The sequence below is a fragment of the Hemicordylus capensis genome, chromosome 2 (assembly GCF_027244095.1).
Source record: "Hemicordylus capensis ecotype Gifberg chromosome 2, rHemCap1.1.pri, whole genome shotgun sequence".
Taxonomy (NCBI): Eukaryota; Metazoa; Chordata; class Lepidosauria; order Squamata; family Cordylidae; genus Hemicordylus; species Hemicordylus capensis.
In genome coordinates, this window is record NC_069658.1 from 142891712 (window position 1) to 142913839 (window position 22128).

The 22128-nt window shown below is 43.2% G+C and overlaps 1 protein-coding gene across 2 annotated transcripts in view; it reads right to left on the reverse strand.

The window, feature by feature from the left end:
- Positions 1-22128, reverse strand: part of GAK (cyclin G associated kinase) — a 100847-nt gene that overhangs the window by 31435 nt on the left and 47284 nt on the right. For both annotated transcript variants that reach the window (XM_053297339.1, XM_053297338.1), the window contains exons 10-18: positions 21042-21153; positions 19067-19190; positions 9588-9637; positions 9350-9498; positions 8760-8882; positions 6077-6210; positions 3214-3408; positions 1903-2020; positions 1462-1541 (exon numbers count right to left, since the gene is read on the reverse strand). In XM_053297339.1, the coding sequence (XP_053153314.1) occupies positions 1462-1541; positions 1903-2020; positions 3214-3408; positions 6077-6210; positions 8760-8882; positions 9350-9498; positions 9588-9637; positions 19067-19190; positions 21042-21153 (1085 nt within the window). The remainder of the gene's footprint in view (positions 1-1461; positions 1542-1902; positions 2021-3213; positions 3409-6076; positions 6211-8759; positions 8883-9349; positions 9499-9587; positions 9638-19066; positions 19191-21041; positions 21154-22128) is intronic.

Sequence of the window (22128 nt, forward strand, 5' to 3'; positions counted from 1 at the left end):
ATACCAGTTTGGAAGTAAGTTCTTATAACATTGATGTGCTTCCAAATACATATGTTTAAGGATCAGGTCTCCAGAGGTTTGGTAAATTATACTTAGCACAGCTACTACACGGATTAAGAACTGAGATTACTTGGCAAAAGCAGAATCTAAGCCACCCTGAGGGCCAGTTTTTGTGATCCAAGTAAAGAAGCTAGAGCAGGCCTGCTCAACTTAGGCCCCCCAGCTGTTTTTGGACTGCAACCCATAATCCCCAACCACAGTGGCCAATAGCCAGGGATTATGGGAGTTGTAGGCCACGTCTGCAGGGGGAGCCTGCCATGAACTAGATGTGTGGGTTGGTCCCTCCCAACCAGCACCCCACTGCCAATCTTCTTCTTTATATATAATTCTCTAAGAATTATATTAATTCTCATAGAGCCCCTAGTGGCACAGTGGTAAAACTGCCGCCCTGTAACCAGAAGGTTACAAGTTCAATCCTGACCAGGGGCTCAAGGTTGACTCAGCCTTCCATCCTTCCGAGGTCGGTAAAATGAGTACCCAGAATGTTGGGGGCAATATGCTAAATCATTGTAAACCGCTTAGAGAGCTCCGGCTTTAGAGCGGTATATAAATGTAAGTGCTATTGCTATTGCTAAGACATACCCGTGGCTAATCCCATGTGGCAGCTCTTGAGAGAGTTCAGAGAGCTGCTGGAGAGCCATGGGAGGGGTGGGGAAATGGCAGCAGCGGAAGGAAGAAGCCACCGGCGGGGCGGAGAGAAAAGAAGCCGGCACCCAGCCAGGCAGCGGGGGGGGGCGGAGAAGAAGCCAGCGGGTGCGACAGAGAAGAAGCTGCTGCCCGGTCAGCCGGAAAGCGGGGCAGGGGGGAGGAGGGGTGCGCGATGGGCCAGCCGCACAGATGCTCTGCACCCAGTCCAGCTAGTTCCATTTTATTTTCTCAATATCACATGACAAAGCTACACATAAGTAGTCAAAACATGAGACATCTATCAAGAAGAGTGTGTGTGTTTTAATGCAACAAGCACATACTGGGGGAGGGGAGAGACACAAGAACACACCTTTCTTCTTGCATGCAAGTCCCTCCTACCCTGCTGTATCTGTGTTATGTCTGACCACTGCCTGCTTGGATTAACACAAACTTGGGCAACTCTCACTCACCTTTAGAGCCTGACATTGAAGACATCCATAAGTTTGTTTTAACACAGGTTTGAACTTGACCAGTGTAACAGCAATTGCTGTAGAGGGGCTGGGAAAGAAGGCTCTGTGCAGTCTGAAGCCTGCTCCTGAGCTCATCTTATTGACTCAGATATAATGCATAGTTGAGTGTGGAAGAAAAAAAACTACATTTTAAGAACAAGTCTTGCAAACTTGCTCTTAAAAACACCATTAAAACTGTACATGATGGTGCTGCATGTGTTGCAAATGGGTTAGGAAGCAATTCCCAAAGAGCTAGACAACGTACTTTGCAAATTTCACAGTAGTGGCATTCCGAGGTACGAATCCTGTATGAAACTGGATCTGGAACATCTTCATTGATGCCATCTTGTGAAAGGGAGAGAGAGAGAGAGAGAGAGAGAGAGAGAGAGAGAGAGAGAGAGAGGTGAAAAGGACATTTAAGTGGAACACGCACTTTGAAGGGATGCACGTTAATCAGAAAACACTTTGCACATCAGCACAATCATTCCCTGACTGCTGATGCTATAGCAAGCAGTTCTTGTCAGAGATATTCTTTCTTTTTATATCACAAATTTTTACTACTATAATTGCACGAATTGTGGAGGGAGGGGCGCACAATTCTTCTGTTATGCTTTTTAGAGATAGGACAACTATACTCAGTCACTTTTGCCCATCTACATGGAGTTGCAGAGAACAAAAGGAAGTAGACCCATATCCCTCCTCTTACCTTGGCTTGGAGTCTGCCACCTAAAGTGAACCTAGCATGATAGATCACAATGAGAACATCTCCTTGGACGGTGATGCCTAATGGGATTACTGCTTTGCCATCTTCAATTTTAAAATCCCTAAGAAGAGAAAGCATGCATTGCATGTTAGCATTCAGTAGCAAACAATTCATAACCCACCCACCCCCAATTCCCATTCACTCAGTACTGTGTGGGTTTCCAGCTGTCCAGCAATGCCCTCTCCCAAAAGAAACTGCCAATTTCGGTGATTTACCATGAAAAATATCAGGATTTTAAAACACATACACACCACAAAATGGCTCCTTTCAACAAAATGATGGGTGGAAATGTCCTCAGAGGCCATTTCCGGGCACTATTTTGTTGCAAGGAGCCATTTCCTTGAAGGTCATTTCCAGCCATCTAGGAATGGTGGATAAATGGATTTTTACCATTTTTAAAGCACTGTATAGCGAGGCCAGGTCTTCATTGCCCGACCGTGGATATGTGAAACTGCGGATGATGAGGTCCACCTTTAATTTAAAATGTTCTGTCTTTCCACTGAACAATTACCAAACCCCTTTTTCTTATTTTTCACTTTTGTTCAAGAAGCTCAGGCATCCAGATACTGGGCCAGTTCAGATGTCCTGCAGAACCATGGTTAAACCTTTGTTCCTTCCACACATAGTCTCTGAGCATCAGGAGTGCATGCCTGCACACAAGTCAGAATTATTCTACCTCTAACTATGGGCAGAAACAAAGATTGGTTGTGTCTTCCAAACTAATTGATCTTGGCTTGCTTAAACTTGCTGGAAATAAAAGGGATTTGAATCCAAGGTTTGAAAGGGGTCTCTGTTTTATTTAAAGCAAGTTGGTTAGAATAAGTAAAGATCTGTTGCTTTGGATGTCACAACTAACCTTGGTTTGTTTCTAAACGCAGTTAGAAGCAGAAGTCTTCCAACTCCTGTGCAGGCACATGCTTCCAAGGCATGGAAATGTCGCATGGAACCAAGATTTAACCACGGTTCTATGTGATTTCAAAATCAGATCACAACTCAAGAGTGACAATAGGAAAAAAATCACCCTGAACTTTCTTCAACAGAGTCTTGTGCTTCTTTAAAGATGAAAGCGTATATGGTGGCTTGAACTAGAGTCCACTTTGTCAGATGCATGAAGCAGGCAGCTGCAGCCAGTTAAGCGGAGTCTATGAAAACTCAAGCCATAATTAAAAAACGGCAAGTTTTAGTGTACTACTAGATTTTGGCAATTTCACTGCAAGGCACTAAAAATCACTACCCTATGAAATGTCAACTTACTTCATTTTGTCATATTCTTGTGAGGTAGTGGCTACTCTTTCATCCCCAACATAAACTTCACAGAAAGGCCTGCAACCATTGCGTTGCTTGCTGAAGAGAGGGACTGGAGTCATGATGATAGACTTTATAAGGATTGGCTTGCTGTGAGGAATAATAGGCTCTTCTGCCATCATGTCACACATGTATTCTATATACCTGTGGATACAATAAAACAACATGTACAGCTTAAAAGTCAGAGAACATTCACTGATCTGAAGCATTCTATTTTTGACCACTGTGTGTGCTGTTGAGTCAATCTTACACAACCTTGCAAGTCAGTCCATAGAGCTTATTAGACCATTAAAAAATCCTTGTGCTGAGAGTCCTCTCGAGACATTCCCGTGTAAGGTCTTTGTAACCTACAGATGGCCTGACAAGGAAAAAACCTACATTTCCAGTTTACAAAAAAGATTCTTGATCTGTCCCTGGGAGATTTCTTTTCCTTGCCACAGGATCAGACCTCTCACCTTCACAAACAAAGGCTCAGGACAGCTTGCAAAATTCAACTTACATAATAAGCTTAATATCAGCTTACAATTATTAAGTTGATGTTCTTCTAAGGGAGTGCAGTTATGCTCAGAAACTGGTTTTTGTTGCTGTTGCTGGCACATGTTTGAAGGGCAATTACTTTTATTTTATTTATTTGTTGAAACTATAATATATATTTATTTTGGTCATAGACCAGTAAAATAAAATAAAATAAAAACAGATAAAAATGAAAATAGGAACGACAATAGAAAGTTCATTTCACCACGTGAGTCCGCATTTGACATATTATATAGCAAAATTTAGCCACCGTATCTACAACATCAGAATTTAGGTTGGTAAGCAGATAATTTAAATAAAATTCATCTTGATGACCCGGGAAATTATTCAAGAGCGGGGCTATTAATTTACATCTTACTTCTCTATAGTGATCACAGTACAACAGGACGTGAGTGGTTGTTTCGATATGGCCAGATCCACATGGGCACACTCTAGATACACTTGACGTGCCTGCGAATCTTCCAAATAAGACCGCTGTAGGTAGAGCGTTTATTCGGGCGAGAATGAGAGCTCGCCTGAACTTTGGTATCAAGACATTACTTAAATATGGAGCTGGCTTAAACTCAGTGTTCTGACTTCCAAGATATATACCACCCGGTAAGTTTGCCTGTTCCATTTACAGCTCTACATCCTGTATACGCTGTATAATTATTTGTTATATTTTTATACCACTTGACATGTACATGTCGGTGTACAACATTTAAGATATTTTTAAAATCACAGATTAAAATACATGAAACAATAAAAACAATAGTATAAAACACATTAAATGGTTAAAATTAATTCTAATTAAAAGCTTGCGAGAACAGGAAAGTCTTGAGGGTCTTCCTGAAAACAGAGAAGGAGATGCTCTTATTTCAGCAGGGAGCATATTCCAAAGCCCTGGGGTAGCCACAGAGAAAGCCTGGTCCTGAGCTGCCTCCAGACGAGCTGGTGGCAATCGTAACCTGACCTCTCCAGAAGATTGTAACAGGCGACAGGGTTCATGACAAAAGAGGCACTCTCTTAAATAGCCTGGACCCAAGCCGTTAAGGGCTTTATAGGTGATAACCAGTACTTTATACTTCACCCAGAAACATATCAAGGTTGACTCAGCCTTCCATCCTTCCGAGGTCGGTAAAATGAGTACCCAGAATGTTGGGGGGTAATATGCTAAATCATTGTAAACCGCTTAGAGAGCTCCGGCTATAGAGCGGTATATAAATGTAAGTGCTATTGCTATTGCTATATCCACAGCCAGTGGAATTCTTTCAAAACCGGTGTTATATGGTCCCTTCATGTTGTCCCAGAGACCAATCTGGCTGCCGCATTCTGTACTAACTGTAGTTTCCAGACTACGTACAAAGGCAGCCCCACATAGAGCGCATTACAGAAGTCTGGATATGTACTACCAGCATGTACTACTGTTTTAAGGTCATTTACCTCTTGAAATGGACATAGTTGCCGTATCAGCTGAAGCTGATAAAAAGCGCTTCTGGCCACTGCCTCAACCTGAGAAACCAGGAACATCCGCAAACTCCGGCCATATCCGGAAGAGGAAGGCAACAGAGTGGCAGGGAGGTATGCTGCCGCCCTGAAAGGCTGCTAAAAAACCCGACACCGGCGTGGGGAAAGTGCCGGGAGGGGTACGTGCACCCTCCCCCCGCTCTTAAAGGGAGACCCGCCGCCACCTTCGAACCACTCTGCCGCGGTTCCGTGCACATCCTTACTCCCGACTGGCTCCAATCCTCATTATGCCCCAACCTGCTATTCACACTTGCATAGGAGCCCACACATGGAACCCAAGAAGCAATTGTTCTGATTTGGATAGAAACTCTTAGTATTTTTGTATAGTACTTGAACCTTTTCAAAGAGCTTCACATGAGTTACTGTGCTGGAATCTTCATAACCATCCTGTACAGTATTATGTTCCCTATATAGCAGGTAGAACTGAGGCCAAGAGAAAGCGGCTTGCCTAAGGTCACCCAGCGAGTTCATGAGAGAAGCGAGATTCCAGCCACAGAATTCACAACCCAGGCTCTGAGCCACTATGCTATAGCTGCTTCTAGTTAGATATCAACAGCAGGCCAACTTCCAGTATGATCTCAATCCCCCAGTCGATAAAAGATTTCAACATCTGCACCAGGCAATGTATGCTGTGATGATCTGATGCAGAACTATTTTGCCATCAAATGTGTCTTAAAATCCTCAGTCTTCCATTTTTACAAAGCATAGCCATTTTAACAGAAAGGAAGACAATGCTTCAAAGGAACAAGCCTGGATTCTGCAGATACTATACCTTTTATGTGATGGCCAAATTCCTGGGGGACAGCGCTTCATGCTAAACATATAAACAGCAGCTTCGGCAGTAGTAAACAGATGACAAAAACATAAAAAAGAACAGACAACAACAGCTGATGATGCTCTTCCGTCCTACAAAAAAACCCCAAAATTGGAAATGTATCAGAAATCCAGTTTTTAAAAATGAGATTATTTGCTACTGTGGGGGGAGGGGGGGACAAAATGCCATAAAAGCATCTAAATGAAGCTGGCTGAAAATGACAGCAAGTACACAATCTCCAGATTTAAACTGAAATAAAATAAAGTATCCTCTATCCTGACAAAAGACTTTCATCTTGTGGAACTCAAAATGAGGCACAATTTCTAGTATTATAAGACGGGGGGGGGGGGCACAGTCTCCTCCATGCATAGTTTTATACACCCATAGGAACATAGGAAGTGCCATATACTGAGTCAGACCATTGGTCTATCTAGCTCAGTATTATCTTCACAGACTGGCAGCAGCTTCTCCAAGGTTGCAGGCAGGGATCTCTCTCAGCCCTATCTTGGAGATGATGCCAGGGAGAGAACTTGGAACCTTCTGCTCTTCCCAGAGCGACTCCATCCCGTGAGGGGAATATCTTACAGTGCTCACAATTCTGGTCTCCCATTCATATGCAACCCGGGCAGATCCTGCTTAGCTAAGGGGACAAGTCATGCTTGCTACCCACAAGACCAGCTCCCCTCTCATGCTCTTCCCTCAATCAGTTTAATTGAAAGTGCTTGCTTCTTTCCTTATGTGGAAGGTGCTCTACCTCCTGAATTTTACTCAACTTGTGTGCATCTTTTCCAGTTCTACAATAAAGGCTTGCTAATAATCCCCTGCCCCCAACCAAATGTACTCACCTGTTCTGTGGTGCTGAGTGGCTTTTCAATCCCCACCCCCTCTGCCAACTGCAGTGCAAAAACTAAGAATCATTATGGCAACTGGGTGCTGGCAACAGCTATCCTTTCTGTCTATAATTGAGACTACCTCATTGTAGACTAAAAGTGGTGGTAACTGACAGCACCTGGCTGACTCAATTGTACTTCTCAGCTCTTCCAGACACTGTTTGAAACCACGGCTGTGGTAAAAAAAAAAGAAGTCTTTTCTTAAGCACTTCCCCTCTCCCCGGTTCAAATTCTAGGTTGCCAATGACAACTGGTTAGGGACAAGACTGGTTTTTTGAGATGGGGCAACTAGAGCTGCACACAGTCGGCCAGCATGACCGAAACCGAACAATCTACACCAGTGTGTTGGACCCATATGGAGGCAGTTGCCTCCGCATGGTTCCAACAAGATGGTGCAGATTATTCTGATTCTGTCATATCAAAGTACAGGTCTAAGATACAGTCTTCCAAATACAGCCTCACAGAAAGTTTGTATAGGGGCATTAAAAGACTAACAGTTGTAGCCTCAGTCCCTTTCTTAATAATCTAGACCATGAAATTTCTCGCATCACTAATGCAGGTTGAGTGAATGCTTTCATTGAGGAATCCACCACATCCTCTTTCCTAGGTAGTCACAGCCAGTTCAGATCTCATCAGTAAATACATAAAGCTGGGTGTGGTTTTCCCCTCTACCAACGGGCACTTAAAACCAAGATGTTTAGATGTTATGATGTTTAGAGACATCTTTTTGGAGGTTAACACAACCTACTTTGGCTTTTACTATCCAACCTGCCCCCCACCTCCCAACTGTAATTCTAGGTCATTTATGAACAAATAGAATAGCACTGGTCCCGAAACAGATCCTTGAGGGTGTCTTAAGACACCCCACTGGTTAGTGCCCTCCATTATAAATACACTCCATTTATTCCTACCCATGGCTTTCAGTCTCCTTACAGATCCTTAAGAGGACCTCTTTTGTCTTGCATGACTGCTAAGTTTACCCAGAAGCCTTTTGTGAGAGGAGTATTGAGAATCCAAGGGTACAAAGTCTATCAGTGTGTTTAACACAGAGAGAAAATGTTAAGATAATCAAGGCAGGATTTCCCTTTGTAGAAGCTATGCTGATTTTTTCCTTTGCTATTGCCACAGCACCAAAATGACTCTTGTGGTTGCTTTATGGGATAGTCATTTTAAATACATCATGGTTGGTTGGATTGGAAACACAAACCAGGGGGTGGCCACATGCTCTTCTCTCCTCTTTCCTTCTCATCTCATGCACAATGGAACCCTGCCATGGTAAACTACAACTCTGCTGTCATCCAAACTCAGGAGCCACACCTAAACCACAGCTCTCTGGACTGGGAAGACATCTAGAGCTGTTACTTTAGAAGCCAGAAATTTTCATCACAACTCCATCCCTGAGCCAATGAGGAAGCCTGTAGGCCCAACTCTCCTTTGGTTTCTGTTTCCGATTCAAATAAACCATAGATGACACAACCTGAACCAGAACAAACTTTCTATTTGCTTCTCATGGCAAAAACGCTTGGTAAGAAATTCCACAATGGATCAACCACTCTATAGTGTTCCCTGTATAAGTTTTAAATGTTAGATCTATGTAATGGTAGATCCCTATTTTCATTACTTAGCGTTTTAGCATTTCCCGCCCACCGCAAGCCATTAGGAGAGGATTATTTTGGCTCACGAGATACCTGCAAGCCTTGCAGAAACTACATTAAGGTTTGAATTAGATTTCAAGGGCAAGGGCTACTTACAAGGCAATGCACAATGCAAACATTCTTTGGATCTTGCTTCAGCCATACATGCATGTTCTTGCAAATGCTATAAAGGTTTTGAAGATTTGGTGCACGTCTTGCTGGCCAGCCACATTCAGAAACCTGTTTCAGAGAGACAGTACCAGGTGAAATAAAAAAATAGTTTCTAACGTTCAGTTCAACTAGTTACACAGCATAATAGCAATGATTGTCAACACATTTCCTGCAAAGCTCTTTAGAAGCAGACAGGATGACCAGGTCCAGGATGCAGTAGTTTAAAGTACGTGTCCTCAACTCTATTTTGCAAATGACATAAAAGGGAGGTCCATCAGCTCAGCAGGAATGTGATGACCTGCCATCTGATTGGTAACTTCCTTAAAGTATTGTGGTCCCCACAAAATCAGGGTTGGTCTGTACAGAAAGAAACCAAGCAGGAAGAGCAGAAGATGAAGAGGACACAGGACTCTTCTAGTAACATTTTATACATCCAAGCAGCTCTTATTTATGGCTTCACATTAATCAAGAATTCAGCAGGATCAAATTAGCCGTGAAAAAATGTCGCAGGGGCAAAGCAGCACTGACTTACGAACCCTATTGTGAAATCTTGAGGATCTGTAGGTTCTTGGAGACAGATTGTAAACAGCATAGCGCCCAGGATGTTTCGAGTCCAAGAACAACCGCACATCTTCTATGTTGTTTTTTATGGCAGACTCAACCCCTTCAGCTGGAAAAGACATCACTGGGGAAACAAAAATGGTCGAGACTCAGGTCTTTGTTTTCGTGAAAGGAGACAAAATATGTGAATTGATAAAGGTGATCTTAGCATACCAGCAATTCTGGAAGTGATGTAGGATATATCCAGATCGCCTTTTGCATAACTGAAAGAAGAAGCAATATTTGAGTTAAGTGCACAGAATTAGAGTTTGCCCAAAATAGCAAGACTTTTTTTTTAAAGTCCGGTGGGGACTCAGACTGATTAGGCAATCTCCCTTATCTTCCTTCCTTGCCTTTCAAGCAGGAGTAATACCAGCTAAACCACCCCAAGAGATTTTCTTTGGAACATCTGTCTCAAATAACTCAATTATGTCAGCTATCTGAAGTATCTGGCACAGCAGCATAGGTTAGGAGGTGGAGGACAGGCTCCTATTCACAGACTAGCACTGGGAAACCCTTGCCTCCTGGGCAGAATGCAGTTGATACATAAACAAGGCAACAGGCTTTACAAAATAAATTTTTACATAAAGGCAGTGGGGGTGGGCAACAGGGAAACTGTTCCTAGTGGTCCATATAGTAGCCGAAATGTTTCATAGAAGTACTGCAGCACTAGCAGTAGCTTAAACCAGAGGAGCAGAAGAAGTTTCTTTGGCTTATCAATGTAGGGCAAACATCTCCTGCTCTGCCCCCTTGGTATACCAATCCCTTAATATAGCCAAGGGTCATCAGCAAAGAGCTGCATTGCTGCTCCCATCTCCAGCCAAACTGCCAAGAGTCCACAATGTTGCACAAGGGTCACTCTCCGCTAGCCCTACTTCATATTTCCCTCCATGGACCTTCCGTGCTGCAGAGGTCAAGAAAGAGTGCCAGAACCATTGAAACTAAAGATGAAATTGGGATTTGGCTGGGCTCCTATGAAATCAATTCACATGGCCCTGTTTATACTTTACTGGGGCATATTGGATGCCACACTCCTTGATCAAGAAAAATCTATGCTGTTTCACTTAGTTGTACACGTATTTGGGACAGTCTCTAGAGAAACATGTTTAATGTTAAGTCATAAGTACACAGAAAGTCTCCATAAAAATGGACCGTATTAAAACTAAATGGATTAAAATGAGGACTACAAATCCACAAGATACTAGTATCTAGTTCTTGAGTGAGCAGAAAGGAGAGAGTTACACAAATAGGTTAACTTAGGTCAGCATCACAGATGTCAGTATTTAGGCTCCTTAGTGGAGATAAGTGTGTTTACCATTTGAAAGACAGGATTAGCACTGTCAGTAATGTCATGCTATAGAGGCAGAAAATTATACAAGGAATGCAATCCATGCCCACTAGCCAAACAGACAATCCCAAAGAGAAGAGCTTTCACAAGGGAGAGCTGCCCTTTGGCAAAAAGAACCTAGACCAGTTTCTTTTTAAGGCAGTAGTCCTACAGCTTCAATATGAAAACAGTAAAGATACACAAGAGCACACCTAATTCTTTGCATCTTCTACCTAAAGATCCCCTCAAAGAAACTGAGCTTTGTGTTTAGCAAAAGCCATAAACGATAGGAGCAAAATCACACAGCAGAGCCCTCCTGAACCTGCTTCACACTGCCCATGCAAAAGTGTGTGTCCATCTTTGAAGGCCCCCACACCTCAGAGGCTCCCAGGATGTGGCAAGTGGGCACATTTGGCTTCTAAAGCTTAGCCCTCTTCCTGGCACACAGTTGTACAAGAGGGCAGTCTTCAACGCATTTCCTCCACTGGCAGTGTGAAGAGGTACCGGAAGGCCTCGCTTTGAAATCCTGCCGAATGTTTAAGTCAACTAGTCGGTTCCAGTTTCCTGTCTCATTGCACCATAAAAATGCTCTTCATGTTTTCACTAAATAGAGAGTAGAAAGGAACTATGCGTTGCCAGTTTGGAATTTCAGATAAATTCTCTTTCTTCCATGACGGCAGAAAAGGACACCAACTTTCTGTACATGGAGACATCTGAACTTTTATTCAAGTCTCTAGGAAATCCAAAGTGGTCTTTTGCTTTTGGGGGGGCCCACCATCCTCCTTGTCTCAGTGTCATTTCCTTTCCAGCTCTTTCAACACAGTTTACTTGCAGCCAAACCTGCCCCACATTCTAGAACTGGCTATAGTTTGCTTCTCCAGTGAAATCCAGCCCTTCCCTTCAAGGACAGCTCTTTAGACTTCCATGCAATTTCCCCAAACACAACCCTCTAAAGAATATCATCTCCACTATTTCTGTCAATGCTAGTGCCTTTGGAGTACAATCAAGATAGCATTTTACGCCTCTTTACCTAAAGTTTTAGGATTTCGCACACAACAAACAGCCAGTGCTAGTATGAAACAATCCACATCAGTCTCTTCATCTATCATGATTCTTTAGGGCTTAATCAGGAGTCTACATATGTGATATCAGGAACACCTTCAAGTTGCTAAGCATGTTCATGCACTAAACTTCAGACTTATTTTGCTCACACCCTGCTTGAAAATGCACATTCAGTTTCCTACCCCTAAGAATTTTAGGAATCCAGAAACCAGGAATCCTCTGCTGCTAACTGGGCAAAGAGGCACCTTTTAACGTGGTGATTCTCTTTATTTAGCAGGGGGAGAGTAACTGGCCCTATCCACCCCCAGCACAGTACCTCTAGTGACTGTTGCTGGTGTCTATCTTGTGCTTCTTTTTAGATTGTGAGCCCTTTGGGGACAGGGATCCATCTTATTTGTTTGTTATTTCTCTATGTAAACCACCCTGATATATATATATACACATATATTTTTTATATATATATTATATATATATATATATATATATATATATATATATATATATATATATATATATATAAATCCCCCCATCTTCATCTTAAGGAGAGCAACTGACATTCAACAGTTTGCTTATTTAATGGATGGGGCGGGGGGAATAGCTATGGGGGGGGGAAGAGGAGTGAAGCTACAGCAACAGCAACAAATAAATCAAAATCCAGAAGCTCTGACGTTATTCAGTAAGGAGGACTAGCAAAATTAAGGTTCGAGAGGAGGAGGAGGAGGAGGAGGAGGAGAACTGGTCTCAGGGTAGCAAGCATGAATGGTCCCCTCTGCTAAGCAGGGTCCACCCTGGATTGCATTTGAATCCAGTGAATCCATGTGTGAGCAATGCTACATATTCCCCTTAGGGGATGGGGCCGCTCTTGGAAGATGATCTTCATGCTTGCATGCAGAAGGTTCCAAGTTCCCTCCATGGCATCTCCAAGATAGGGCTGAGAGGGACTCCTGCCTGTAACCTTGGAGAAGCTGCTGCCCGTCTGTGTAGACCATATCGAGCTAGATGACCCAATGGTCTGACTCTGTAGAAGGCAGCTTCCTATGTTCCTAAAGTTCCATACTTAATTGCCCCATACCAAACATTTCACAACTCAGACTGGTATACTTTGCCAACATCCATTGGCTAACACAGTGAAAGGGATTGGCAAATCATCCCTTATGTATAACTTCAGGATCCAAAAACATGGATGGTTAGCTACTTAACATTAGCAAGTTAAAGGTCAAAGCAAGCAGGTTAGCATGCAAAACACAGAACATATACCAAACATATTTACCTCGGGTTGCTAAATAACGTGGATATGAATTGATGAAAGAAAGATGAAGGGAAAAAATGGGCAAGGAAATGAGCATAGCATGCAAAAAAGGAGTGACACAAAAACCAACTTCACAACTCCCAGAACACATTATCTTGCTTCCCATCCTCCCCACAAGCCAACGTCTTAAGCCATATCAGGTTAGGAACACACCATTACAAGTAATCAATAATGCCCAAAGCCTATAGCAATCATCTTCACTATTTTTTCAAGCAGGGGCACTTTGGCAAAAAAAAAATCTTCCGTGTGGGAGTGGGAGAGAGACTTCTATACAGTACTACTTTTCCTCCAGCACCAGGGTGGCCCCTTTGGGAGAAACAGAACCCTGTCGAACTCCAGAGTCATCCTGGTAGGCACATACAGAGTGCTGGGACGTGTAGGCCTTTCTAGCACTTTGCCCACAAAGCTCTGGGGGAGAGTGCTGGGAAGGATTACACTTCCCAGCACTCTGTATGTACCTACCAGAATGGCTTTGGAGTTTGACAGAGCTCAGTTTTCCTTAAACACAACCCATCAATGCTGGGCAAACCACAACATGGTGGGAACAGGCACCTTTGTGTAGCACCGGGAGGCCATGTCGAGTATTCAGCTGAAACTGAAGCTTCATACAGGCCAAAAAATAATCCTTCGGTAAGGCACTTAGGGTTGATGGGAGCAGCCATTGGCTCCCAGGCCTTGCAATGACATACACTGGCCTATAGAATCTCAGCCACTGGAGGTTTGGGGTGGGTTTTTGGGGGGTGGTGGTGGTGGCTTGTGTTGCTTTCTAAATGACACCATATACATAAATAAGCAGCAATTACAAGCTTGCACTCCAAGCATATATGTAAGCAATTCATTCCACAAAATTTAGAGCAGGGTGAGCTACTTTAACATTAACGGCCACACAGATAACTCATTAGAAGCCATGACAGTGTGCTGTATTGCAGCGTAGTGCAATTTGGACTAGTGCATTGCAGCGTTGTGGACAATTTCCATAACTATAGTTGACTGTCAGATATATTGCACTTCTGTTATATGTACCAACTCCAGAGAGATAATGCAAACACAGATATACACATTTACTTGGAAATGCCGCTGATTTCAATAGAATGGAGTAGGGGCACATAGCACGACTCAAAATTCTGGAAATTTTCCCAATCCAATTGTCTGGAATTGTGATCTTAGCCGCAGTGCTTTTCATTCTCTACATACTCTGTAGGACAGGATCCCAAGAGCTTTTGTTAATGCTTTCCTTTAAAAAAAACAACCCCCACATCCCAATGTCATAACGAAGTGCTTTTGAAGTTGCTACTCAGTTTCACAAGGTTTGTCATGTGACACAGGGAGCAGTTACTCAAGGCGCACCAGTCTCCAAGCTCCTTTTGAGGTGCAGAAGTAGTCATAAAGTTCTTTGGATCCACTCCAGAGTGGAGATAACAGAAGATACTATGGTGTAGGCTAACAGATGTGTTAGATTTCTTGAGCAAGTGGACTGCCCTACGATTATTATTTATTTTTTTAAAGAGGGGGAACAAAATTATCTGGCACTAGATTTAACCTAAACTTGATGGCAAAACCTTTAAGTTTCACAGATCACCACTACAAATTATTAAGTAGGCCAAGTTCAAAATGTTTACTTCTGGCCACCTCAGATTTCTTACACAGAACTGAGACATGGTTTCAGCACCAAGCGCCCTAGCACACCACTCAGATCATTAAGAACTACAAACACAGCAGAGGATACAAAGCATTTGCTTCAGCTCTAGAGAGTGTTGCCTGGAGTTCCAGTTTAAGGATGTGCATGGCACCGGCAGTGACCGGTTTGACGACAGGGGTGGTGGTGGTATCTTTAAGGAGCAGGGAGGGTGCTCTTACACACACACCCCTGGGCTGCATTTCCCCCACCGGCGCTGTGATTAGAAACGGCCATGTGGGATGGCAGCGTACCTCCTTGCCGCTCCAGCGCACATTGGACCAGAAATGCCCGGTGCATGCGTGCGGCCTGCCATCAAACCGGCCGGACCTTCGAACTGGTTCGGAGATCTGTAAAAGGGCCTCCGAACCTGTTTGTGCACAAATTCCCACAATCTCGGTGAGAGCACATTTGGTCCACAGGTGCGGGGAGAAGCCAAAACTTTCACCTTGCCCAAGAGAGGCTCCGCTTGAAAGAAACTGTTCCAGTCCATCCCAAAGCACTTTCCCGCTGACAGAATACAGCAGCTAGCATTCAAGCACTAAACTTTGATGTAGGAGAAAGATGTGGGGCCAGCTGATCTATTCCTGGCCTATGTGGGCTTGTGTGTTTTGCCTCCGCTCAGTGCGACCCACAAAACTGCATCATGGATGCTTTCATTGGTTACCTAACTCCTGATGTCATAATTGCTCCACAGCAGTGAGCCTGAATCTCTCTATAAACTCAGTTTAATTTAGTTGCTAGGAAAATGCCTGTCATGACAAGGGCATGTCTTCCAGCAGAGACTGGGCTACCGAGTCTCAAGGAAGAGGGAAATGTTATACCTGCCCACCCCAAACATTCTCTCTCAATGTACGCTCCCAATACACTCCCATCTGCACTACCGATGACTGGAGGCGCTGGGTGTCCTCAGCTGCAGCACTTTGTCCTGCATATGCAAACAGCTGCCAATCACTTGAATAGGAAGAGTCACGTCATGCAGCCAGTGTCCTCGTTCAGGTGGGAGTAAAATCTTTCTCGTGCAGACACTGATGAGTCTAGTGTCTGGGTGGGGGGCAGCTTTTTCACCCACCCCCTGCCATGTCCCCAAAGAGGACCCGCAGAATTCTACCAGGACAGTGAACACCATGGCTTCCCATGAATAGATGATGAAAACATGTAAGAGAAGAAGGTAGACTGCTAGTGTGCCTTTTCCTGCTTTTACTGCTACAGTTGTAATGAGCAGCTAATTTTCCATTATCGTTTCATCAAGTTCAAGACAAGCGTGCATTTGTGCAGTTCAAGGTTAAGTAAGGGCAAGGTCTACAAAGATGGGTCTAATTGTGACAGATCTCTGACAGCTCAATCCGTCTACAGCAGGCCTGCTCCACTTCGGCCCTCCTGCAGATAGTAGCCTACAACTCCCATAATCCCTGACTATTGGCCACTGTGGCTGGAGATTATGGGAGTTGTAGTCCAAAAACAGCTGGAGAGCCCAAGTTGAGCAGGCCTGGTCTAGAGCAACTCAAAAGTATGTGGAGGCCAGGATTAGATTCATATTCTAGCTTGGTAGTCAACACTCACTCACACACTGCCTCTCAAACATGGGGAAAATTAAGACCCTTTTCTTACATAATGGAGGCAGTATGGCAGCCACAAAAAAATGCACAATCCCTTGACTGGTCCTACATTGTTTTGGCACCATAACAAAAACAAAACAAAAAGTCATATCAAATCAAATCTTTATTGTTACCGTCATTATCCCAGTCATATGGGATTCCCTCACCTGCACTTCTCGGCAGTCACTGTTAGTGGCTCGAGAGGCAATGAAATCATGTTCTTGCCATACATGAAGTTATACAACACAGTCTTAAAAAGTACTCTACTACAAGACTCCACTGGATGTGTAGGCCAACTGTCAGGGGTGTGCACGAACCATTAGATTCCGAGCTGGTTCGATGGTTTGATCGCGAACCGGACGAGAGGTGGTCTGGCCCACAATCAAACCAAATCGAGCCTGGTCCATGGGAGACCAATTTGGTGGTTCGAGGAGCTATGCTTGGAAATGAGAATCTGGTGAGGATTCTCCTTTACAAGCTGAGAGGTGGGGGAATACTGGAAAAGTTTTCTAAAGGGCGGCAGTGCAGGGTGGTGGGGGGGAAGGAGGCGGCGAGAGGGCACCTTAAAATGTAGATTAAGCTTCTTACTGGCCTGGAGGCAGCCACCACCACCAGTCCTCAAAGCCCCCTGCTGCAGTCCAAGAATGCCCTCCAGCAACCCACCCATGCACTTGGGCTCTGCTGGGGGGCTTTGAGGAGTGGCGGCTGCCACTGCTGAACCAGTAAGAACCTTAATCTCTGCTTTTTAAAGGTGCCCTCTTGCTGCCGCCCCTGGCTGCCCTTTCAAAGATCCCCCCACCCCTTTGCTAACAAGCATAGCCCCTCAAACCACCATACCAGTTCGGTCAAACAGACCGGACCGTTCAGACAGTTTGACTGAACCGGTTCACGGACCAGCAGTTTGGTTTGAATTTGGTTCAAATTCGAACCAAACCACAACCACAACCACAACATTCGGTTCGTACAAACCCCTATCAACTGTTCATTGCTATGTTTCTATTATACAGTTGAACTGTTATTCATCTTTCCACCAATATCAAGTAGAACAAAGCTGTATCTGCCAGTCTGATATTTTCTGTTATTTTACCCTCCACCCCCAGGAGCAGCTCACCTGGCCCATTCTCTTTTCCGCCAGGAAATTACATCAGACCTTTTTATTCCAAAACGTCTTTAGATGAGCTGGTTAAGTTTAATGCAGATTCTACTGCTGGTTCTTACAAGTTTGTTTTTTTTAAGGTGTGGAAATTGTTTTCTTTTGACTGACTCATGTTTTATCTTAAAAAAAAAAAGATTTATTTTGTGTGTACTTATGCTATAAGCAGCCTTGTGGGTTTTGCCACAACCAGGATATAAATAAACAGACACACTAGACAATGCTATGAATCAGTTAGACTCAGATGGGGATTTCAGTGCCTTCAATATTTTTATTTTACAGATGAGGAAATCCACTGCCATGCTTCAGATGCTTTCTATAAACTTTCAGCTTCAAGGGTATTACAAATGTTTAGCCTATTCTAGTTACAATTCCATTTTATTCTAGCAGGTCTAGATGTGAGGCAGGTGGTTTGGAAATGCAGATTGTCATGAAGTCAAGACCAACATTCTTTGTTTTCCCAGATGTTACTGACTACATCTCCCACAATCCCCAGCTGCAATGGCCTTTGGCTGGGGATGATCCGAGTCAACATCTGGGAATTCCTGTTACAAGAACACTGGTCAGGACACGAGCTGTATTATATTATGCTGAGTGGTAGGAGACAAGCTAGAGATTAGAGATGTGCAAAACGTTCTGAAGTCAGAACGTTCCACCTCAAAATAGGTAGTTCTGAGCATTCCGAGCTCTTCCAAGCTCAGAATGTTTGGACCCTTCTGGTCACTATTTTTTATTCCAAAGTGGCGGTGGAACAGTCTAGAGGGGCGGGGGTTGCTCTGTCAGAGATGATTGTTCTGATGGAACATTTTGCATTCTGCTCTGGACTCAGAATGGAATGCAAAGTGTGTTTTGTGGTCACCCCTATTAGAAATGCGTTTGTTGCTTTGGCAGCAGTCACAGACCGTTGATGACCCTTATGATGACCCTTCCATCCTTGTGTAACTTAACTGTGTGATTATTTTTTTAAATGAACAAGATTTCTGACTTTTCAGATCTTTAACATTTAGAGTGCCACAGTTTAGAGGCTTAAAAAAAGGATTTAAGTTATCTTTCTATTAACATATAAAACTTCACAGCCATATCAATTGCTGAGAAAGCCTTACACTGGAAACCACAAGATTAAAACCCAGGAAAGAACAAGAATCCATCAACTAATCCCAGCACAGTCTTGTACCTCCCTTTCCACAAAGTTTCGAGCTGGTGATCACTTGAAACAGAATGATACATGCCCTGCTAAGAGGCACCTTTTAGAATTGGCAATTCTCTTTATTTAGCAAGGGGAGAACTGGCCCTATCATCCCCAGCACAGCATCCCTCCAGCGGCTGTTATTTAGATTGTGAGCCCTTTGGAGACAGGGAGCCAATTTCTTCCTCTGTTTCTATCTAAACCGTTTGGGAACTTTTGTTGAAAAGCAGTATATAAATATTCGTCGTGTTCGGATTAAGTATCCATTACATTGAGAGAGGTAAACTATGGTGATGTACAGTATTTGTGCTTCCTTTATCAGTACAGCTGCTTTTCTACTTACTTGGCCACAGACTGGATAACTTTTGAAGATGTGTCCTTGATGTTTGTGAAAAATCTCTCTGTTCCACCTCTAAGAATATCAAAGAATCCTCCATAAGTCTGATCACATTCTGCTACTGTCAGACCTAAAGGCAAGAACCAGAATTATGATTCAAGGGCCTTTCATCGCCACCATTAGTTAGTTAGTTGTTTATTTATGATCATTAGATCAAACATCGCCACTATCTTTTCAGTTCAGGGCTAGTACCCAGCTCCAAACCCATACATTTATTTCAGTTCCTAAGTTTCAACAATCTGATGGTGTGTTCACATACTGATTTGACGCTGTATCTTCCCTACTAAAGTTTGAGGCATCTTACTATATATTTTACACAATAAAATGAGCTGGATTTTATTCCTCACTGGGTAGGACTTCCTCTCCCAGGTTGCCAACGATGTCTTGGTTTCAGACAGCAAGTGCAAGAGACAATGTGGAAGGGGGTGGAGGAATATTTAAATGCCTCTTCCTAGTCTTCACATGTTCCAGCTGCCACTCTGCTGCAGAATCTCTAGGCCACAGGGGGTTTCTGGGGGAAAGTACCACCAAAGCAAACCCTCATAGACTGGGGCTCTTACCCAAGCTCCTGCATTTGCCACCAGGAGCTAGAAGCTGCAAGTGTGGAAAGATTTCTGCAGGATGTTTAAAAACTTCTCCCTAGGCCTTAAGTGTTCATATAAATCTCTGCCACTTTGTGAGCCATCAGCCACCTCTTTGAATAGCCCTTCTTTTTGTTTATGTTATATTAGCAAGGCTTAAGCCTATAATTAAACAAACATCCCTCTGCAGCAGTGAAGATCTCTTATAAATTGCTAACCATCAGCAAGAAGCATGGCTTTGAGTGCACTCCTAACCACTCTTATAATGTGTATCCTGATGAGTAATGAATAGCTCCAATAAACTTGTTATGAGAGACACACACAACATCTGTTTTGAGATGGCAGTCGGCCACTACCTGTTTAGGTGGTCAGAAGGCTGCTTTACACATTACACTATTACAGTTACAGACCTACACTGTATATCTGATGCAACTGCAGCATTTGAAGTGGCTTAAACACTTTCTCTCCAGCCACAGGTACACAAACACTGGCTTTTGGAGCTCAAAATGCTCAGACTGACAACACATTCATTCTTACTCTCCAAGTAACTTTGCACCTTTCTTCCATGGTGGATCTCAAAGTGACATACATATGGTTCCCAAGTGTCTCCCACTCAAGGACTGACTAGACCCAGACTTGTTTGATGCAGCAATGCTGCTCAATTGTGTGCCTTCAAACTGCACCATTATCCTTGCCACTCCCTCCCTGCAAGACACACACACATACACTTTGTTTCATTGTCTCTGAGGCAGAATTTGTCTTGTGTTACTATATAAAATGCCACGAACAATGGTGGCACTTTAACAAATCATCATAATAATTAATACACCCCTAAGACTAAATACAAAAATATGAGTTGTCTCTTCCTTTTCTATTCCAATTTTTGGGATGAGTGTTCATGCTATAAACAAACACAGGAATTCTATAATTAAGGGTATTATGCAAGGTAAAGTGTGTTGTCAATTTGTTGTCGACTCCTGGTGACCACAGAACCCTGTGGTTGTCTGGTAGAATACAGGAGGAGTTTGCCATTGCCATCTCCTGCACAGTATGAGATTCCTTTCAGCATCTTTCTATATCGCTGCTGCCCAATATAGGTGTTTCTAATAGTCTGGGAAACAGACCAGTGGGGATTTGAACTGGCAACCTCTGGCTTGCTAATCAAGTCATTTCCCCACTGTGCCATTAGTACCAAAAATGTGTCACAGACGTGATGATCAAATGAGGACTGTCGTTTTCATTAAAATAAGACTGAATCTCTCCAGGATTTTTCAAGTATGAGAAGCACAAGAACTTGGAATCGTTACAGTTTCTGAAGTACCTTCCAGCCGATAACGTACCTGCATTATACATATTGTTGAGTTGTCCTGCAGGTTTTGAGTTCTGTGGCACCAGACTAGAAGATGTCCTAGGCTGAGCATTATTTCCATAGCCACCATTTTGTTCAAGGAGCTGCAAGAATAATATTTTCCAGAATTAGTACTTGTACATAACACTAAAGGGTACAGAGCCAATGGCAGAGCACAAGGTCCTGGCCTTCAACCGGTGGGCCAGGACTCACAAGGGGGTCACATCCCAACCATTCCAGGAAGTGCAGCTTTTTGCTCCCCACCCCCACATGACAAGCTCCATCTGCCAAGATTCCTTTCTTTTTATTATATGATTATTTCTTCCTTACACAGACAGGTGTTATTGACTAGTTTGTTTTATACAGACATCAAGTCCTTCCCAAGGACCTGGGATGGCTGGATTTTATTATCAATGTTGCTGTTATTGTAGACATTGTTGCAGAATATAGGCTGTTCCCAGTAAAGCTGCTTTTTGTAATTGGTTGATGTGGCCCCTATGGTGCTGAGGTGCCCTTCAAGGTCTTTTGGAATTGTACCTAGGGTGCCAATTACCATTATCATCATCATCATCATCATCAAAACTTTTATACTGCCCTTCCAAAAGGCTCAGGGCGGTTTACATTAAAACACCATTAAAATCAGTTAATAATTAAAACAAAAATTATAAAGGCATAAAACAATGATTAACAATTAAAAACATCATAAAACATTTAAATAGAACAATTTAAAGACAAGTTTTAAAAAGCTGATCATTTATCATTTATCTGATGATCCTGAAACATACAAGGAAAAGACTGATCTACACAGTAAAAAGAAAAAAGAAAAAAGGATATAAGTGGGTTCCAGGTTGAGACTAAAAGTGGGTCCTGATCTGAAAAGGTTAACAACAGCTAGTATAGGGGTCAAGAGATTCGGCTCTCATCTCAAGTCATTATCTCCCTAGGCAGCTTTCGGCAAGCTATTATTCTCTAAGCTGTAGCTCCTGTCTCTCTCCCCTCCCACCAGCTGCAACAGGGAAATAGCATCGAGGGCAGAGATTCCTCTAACATTGTACATGAAACCCTTTAAACGTATTTAG